This window comes from Mus pahari, chromosome 3 (assembly GCF_900095145.1).
Source record: "Mus pahari chromosome 3, PAHARI_EIJ_v1.1, whole genome shotgun sequence".
In the NCBI taxonomy this organism is placed as follows: domain Eukaryota; kingdom Metazoa; phylum Chordata; class Mammalia; order Rodentia; family Muridae; genus Mus; species Mus pahari.
In genome coordinates, this window is record NC_034592.1 from 95264781 (window position 1) to 95270598 (window position 5818).

The window sequence follows — 5818 nt, forward strand, 5'->3', positions numbered from 1 at the left end:
CACTAGTATATAAAAGCAGACACAAAATGATTGTTAAAATTAAAAAAGAAATGGCATTTTACATTCTTTGGACAGAACTAGTAAGTTCATTGAATACTCTGAAATTTCTTGATTTTTTTAAAGAAATGAAGCAAAACCAAAATATTCTGTAATTATTAGGAAGGAAGATAGAATCAGATGTGTATACTTTGATATTTTCAGTTTGGGAAGTACTTACATGGTTCAGGAGTAGACTTTTAGAAAAGTTCAAGTTTATAAATTAAACTTTTAACAATGAAATTAGGAAATAAATTAATGGGTATACGGGAAATAATAGAACCTACAAATTATAAGGTAAGAGGATCAATAAAAAGGTATAGGAGATTAAAAAATCACTTGTTGACCCAGACTTTCAAAAATAAAAGTAAAGAAAGAGGGAGAAAAATAGAGAGAGGGACACAGAGAAAGAGAGAGAAATGTTACATACATTCCTTGCTTTTTTTTTTTTAAATATTCTATTTCAAATGTCATTTTTTATGCTCATAAATGCTAGACCTCTTTCTTTGGTTTATCCAAGTTTTCTTATTTCTTTCTAGTCCATTTTTATCTTTATTGAATTATAAATACTTAGTCAACAAATACTGTGTATGTTCATGGTGAAGAGATGTGATTAGATATATTTATATTCCATGAAAATAAACTTAGTAATCAAACTAATGAAAATATTAGGAATTTTATGTTACCAGTTATTTCTTGTGTACGTTGTAGTAAAAAAACTTCTGAGCCTCTGTAAAATGTAAATGAAATGTACAACATTGTTAAATGTATTGAAATGGGGTTCATAAAGTAGTACTTATTATACAGCAAACTCTAACAAGCACCAGTTCAAATGGACATATATGTTAAAAGACCTGCAGAATTCACCAAAGATACTCTCTCCCAAGGCTCTGGCCAAATAGAAAATCTAGAAAACGCATGGATTAACCCGTGTTCATGCCTACTGCACCAGGAAACTCTTGGCCAAGCCCTGTGCACAAATGACCAGATCTGGTCAGAGTCCTGACTCTCTTATTATTCCATTCATCTTGTCCCAGTAATATCATTAAACTGATTGCCCAATCTCCTTCTGTGTGTCATCTATCTTATGGACTAAAAAGTCATCAGGGAAAAAAAAAGACCTTAGATTCCACCTCAAAACAGTCAATGATCAAAAACTCAGGTGACAGCAAATGCTGGCAAGGATATGGAGAAGAACACTCCTCCATTGCTGGTGGGATTGCAAGCTGATACAACTACTCTGGAAATCAGTTTAGTGGTTCTCCTAAAAATTGAAAATAGTTCTACATGAAGACCCAGCTATACCACTCCTGGGCATATACCCAAAAGATGCTCCCACATATAACAAGGACACATGCTCCACTATGTTCAAAGAAACCTTATTTATGATAATCAGAAGCTGGAAGCAACACAGATGTCCCTCAGAGAAAAATGGATGCAAAAAGTGTGGTATATTTACACAATGGAGTTCTACTCCGCTATTAAAAACAATGAATTCATGAAGTTCTTAGGCCAATGGATGGAACTAGAAAATAGCATCTGATTGAGGTAATCCAGTCACAAAAGAACACACACAGTATGCACTCACTGATTGAATATTGAATATTGAATATTAACACAAAAGCTCAGAATACCCACAATACAACTCACAGAGCATATGAAGCTTAGGAAGAAAGAAGACCAAAGTGTGGGAAGAGACAGGAGAGAAGTACAAAGGGTGAGGAATTGAAAAGAAATATGTGTGAGTGAGGAACAAGGGTTTGGGGTAGCCACTAGAAAGTCCCAGATGCCAGGGATCCAAGAGTTTCCCAGGACCCAACAGGGATGAGATAAAGCAAAATACCCAGCAAAGGGGAGATAAAAACTGTAGAGACCATATTCAGTAGATAGGCAGTTGTGGGATGGGGCCCCCCTACCTATCTCAAAAAATTTAACCCAGAATTGTTCCTATCTAAAGGAAATACAGGAACAAAAATGATGCAGAGACTGAAGGAAAGGCCATCCACAGACCACCCTTCCTACGGATCCATCCCATCTGCAGACATCAAACCCAAACACTATTACTGATACCAAAAGTGTTTATTGACTGGAGCCTGGTACAGCTATCTCCTGACAGGCTCTGCCAGCACCTGACCAATACAGAGACAGATAAAGCCAACCATTGGACTGAGCACAGGGACCCCAATGAAAAAGCTAGGGGAAGGACTGAAGAAGCTGAAAGGAATTGCAACTCCATAGGTAAAATAACAGAGCTCCACCCCCAGAGCTCCCAAAGACTAAGCCACTAACCGAATAGTACACATGGAGGATGCATGGCTCCGGTTACATGTATAGCAGCGGATTAAATTATCTGGGAAGGGAAGCTCTTGATCTTGGGAGGCTAGATAACCCAGCATAAGGGAATGCTAGAGCAGTGACACACAAATGGGTGGGTGGGTGGTAAAGAACCCTCAAAGAGGAAAAGTGGAAAGAGTCTGGGAGGCAGGGGTTTAAGATAGGAAACTGGGAAGGGGGACATTAGAAATGTAAATAAATATAATATCCAATAAAAAAAATTTAACCAACCTAAATCCTGAAGATAACATCCTACAACAAATCCACATACAACATAAAAATATCACTTCTTAAATAATCACAATCACATTTTAAAAAGGTCCTGAATAAGAACTATTTGGAAATACAAAGGTCATTAGAGCATTCATGAGCAAAAACAGTAACAAAAATATAAAAAACACACAAAAGTGCACATTATTATACATGGGCTCAAGTTATATGACAAAGCAATAATAATCAAAAGAGCACAGCAAAGTCATTATTGTCTACCATTGACTAAATTAATATACACTAGAAGATTTTTACTTATGTCAACAAATTTTCTATGCCCTGATTTTCAACAAAAATGACAAAATAACATATGAAACAGAAACAGAATCTTTAACCAATGTTGGTAAATCTGGATGTCCACAGGAAGAATGAAATTAAACCCTAATCTCTTCTCCTTAAAAAAAATGTCAACTCCAAATGAATTAAATAAACTATAAAATTTGAAACTAATAAACTGCTTGAATGGCTTTTGAGTTTTAACCAACCTCACAGGAGTGGGTATAAATTCTCACCTGTGTGAAAGACATCAAAAATTAGTTCCCATTAGACTACAGCCAAATTTGTCTACAGTACTGGACACATCTTGCCAGGTAGTTTTGTATTTTCCCAGGTAATTTCTAGCACTAAGTAAGGCCATTGTATTCTTTTCATTCCCAGTATCCTGAGCAACCTTTAGCACTGTGAATGGTATCAAACACAGGAAAGATACTTAGTCAATTTGAGATTGATTTCTCTGTTACCTGACAACAAAGTATGTTCTTTATTCATTAACAATGACTTTCCATATAGATATCGTGGGAAAACAGGGAGAAAGGCAAAAGTCTGGTTTGTTTTAGACACATCTGCAGCATCACTGACAAAAAGCAACATATGTGTACTTACAAATACATTTGTTAAATATTTAATAACCTTTGAATTAAGTATAATAGTTTTAATAATTAGTCAAGAAATGGATACTGTAGTCATGGAGATTTAATTTTAGGATATTATACAATATTAAGTAATAATTTAAAGAATAAATGTTGATACTAAATGGAGATGACTTTGAAACCTAATATTTATTCATATGTTTTGTTATACTTTATTTATCTGCCTATGAAAAAGCAAAAGAGTAAAGTTGACTATTAGTTCTTTTTCCTTGTGTGGTTTATCTCTTTTGTTAAATCTTTTGATATCTTTTTTCTGCCCACACCACTAGTAATTTGGTAGATAATTGAGATAAGACAAAAGTGATTATGTTGGCCATTTGGCAATGAAAGATAAGAATTTGGGTCATATATGGTATATACAGAATAATACCTAGGTAAAAATTGCTAATATTTTATTCATAACCTTAAACATGTGGATTTGCTCAAAAATAATAAGTAGGACTTTATTAAAAACATGGAAGCATATTTTGATGTCATTCATGTAGAAAAAGCATGTGTATTTATATTTTAAAATGAAGGATTCACAATGACCTGATAGCTCATCAGTAAATGCCATATTTTCTTTAAAATATTAACTTATGTCTCTATTGGAAACTTGGTAAAATTTTAACTGAAACAATATTAAAAGTTTTTAATGCAGTTAGTCTTATTATGTGAAGAAATAAGTTGACATTTACTGATGTTAGAAATTTCCTTTGGGACCCAGAAATTTTCCAATGAGTCTTTGCATAGCATTTTTCATCTCTTTATTTCTCAGTGTATAAATGACTGGGTTTAGAAGGGGTGTAATAACAGAATAAAATACAGCAAGAAATTTGTCCAACCAGGTGATATTTAAGGGAAACACATAGATGAAGAAACAGGGCAAAAAGAAGATCATTACCACTGTGATGTGTGCAGTGCATGTGGACAGAGCCTTAGAAGCTCCAGTTTTCGAATTCTGGTGAACAGTGATAAGGATATAGGTGTAGGAAATAAGCAACAGTATAAAACAGGTTACAGCCAAAATACCACATTCACCATTCATTAAAGTATTTAAATCATGAGAATCCATGCAGGCTAGTTTGATTACCAGGGGCATGTCACAAAAGAAACTGTCTATTTTGTTGGGACCACAGAAAGGAAGCTGCACAAGCACTACCACATGACTTATACCATGTATAAAGCCAATTGTCCAAGAAGTCAACACCAAACCAGTGCACCTCTTCAAGTTCATTATGGTGAAGTAGTGGAGTGGTTTGCAGATGGCCACATAGCGGTCATAAGCCATTAAAGCCAACAATACCACTTCTCCTGAAGAAATGCAATGGGAAAAAAAGATCTGAGTCATGCATCCTGAAAAGGAAATTGTCTTGTTTTCCCTGAAAAAATCTATGATCATTCTAGGAGTGGCATTTGAGGAGAGCCACATATCAACAAANGACAGGTTGGCCAACAAGAAGTACATGGGAGAATGCAGATGGGGGTCAGTGGTTATTAAGATTTGGATGACAATATTCCCAGACATGATGAGCAGATAAAGCAATAAGAAGATCAGAAAGAGTATGACTTGAAGATTCTTTGAGTTGGTAAGTCCCAAGAGTACAAATTCTGACANAACAGTCTGATTGTCTCCATCCATTTTATTCAGAGTGTCCTTAGAAATAACCTGAAAAGAAAGAAAGATTACCAACAGGAAGTATGAGGTAGATTACTTCATTTGTAGAATTAGGTATCACTATTGAAACTTGCCTAGATAAAAATACATAAATATAAAAAATATCTAATTTATTATGGATGGCATTTTTTTGCACGAGGTAAATTTATGAGTCAAGAGCAGCTTTCCAAGAAAAGAAGCATGTGATATGACTGTGATATACATCCTCTATCAGGAAATTCATTTTATAGTGGAGCAATAAGGAGTACAGAAAATAATGTGAAATCATGAAAATGTGTGTTTTTAATTAATTAAATGATCTGAATTAATCAGTAGCATATATGATATTCTATAAAAAGTTGACTTGTAAACTCAGAAACTTATGGGGAATTGCTTTGAAGTTCAGTAGAAATGGTCAGACAGAATGATACCATTTTTTTGGAAGCAATGTATAATTCTTTCAAGGGAGCATTAGTAAAAGAAAATCTATGACACTGATAAATTAGAATTTAAGCTTAAATCTCTAAAGTACCTGTTGAGAAAACCTCAGTGGGCAAGGATACATCATGCCTATAAGTTATATACAGATACCAGATTGAAACATATATACCAT

The 5818-nt window shown here is 34.4% G+C and overlaps 1 protein-coding gene across 1 annotated transcript; it reads right to left on the reverse strand.

The window, feature by feature from the left end:
* Nucleotides 1-4251: 4251 nt before the first annotated feature.
* LOC110318919 (olfactory receptor 4K3-like) lies at nt 4252-5193 on the reverse strand. Its single transcript, XM_021194263.1, has one exon. The coding sequence runs from the start codon at nt 5188-5190 to the stop codon at nt 4252-4254; it is 939 nt and encodes a 312-aa protein (XP_021049922.1). The 5' UTR covers nt 5191-5193.
* Nucleotides 5194-5818: the final 625 nt, after the last annotated feature.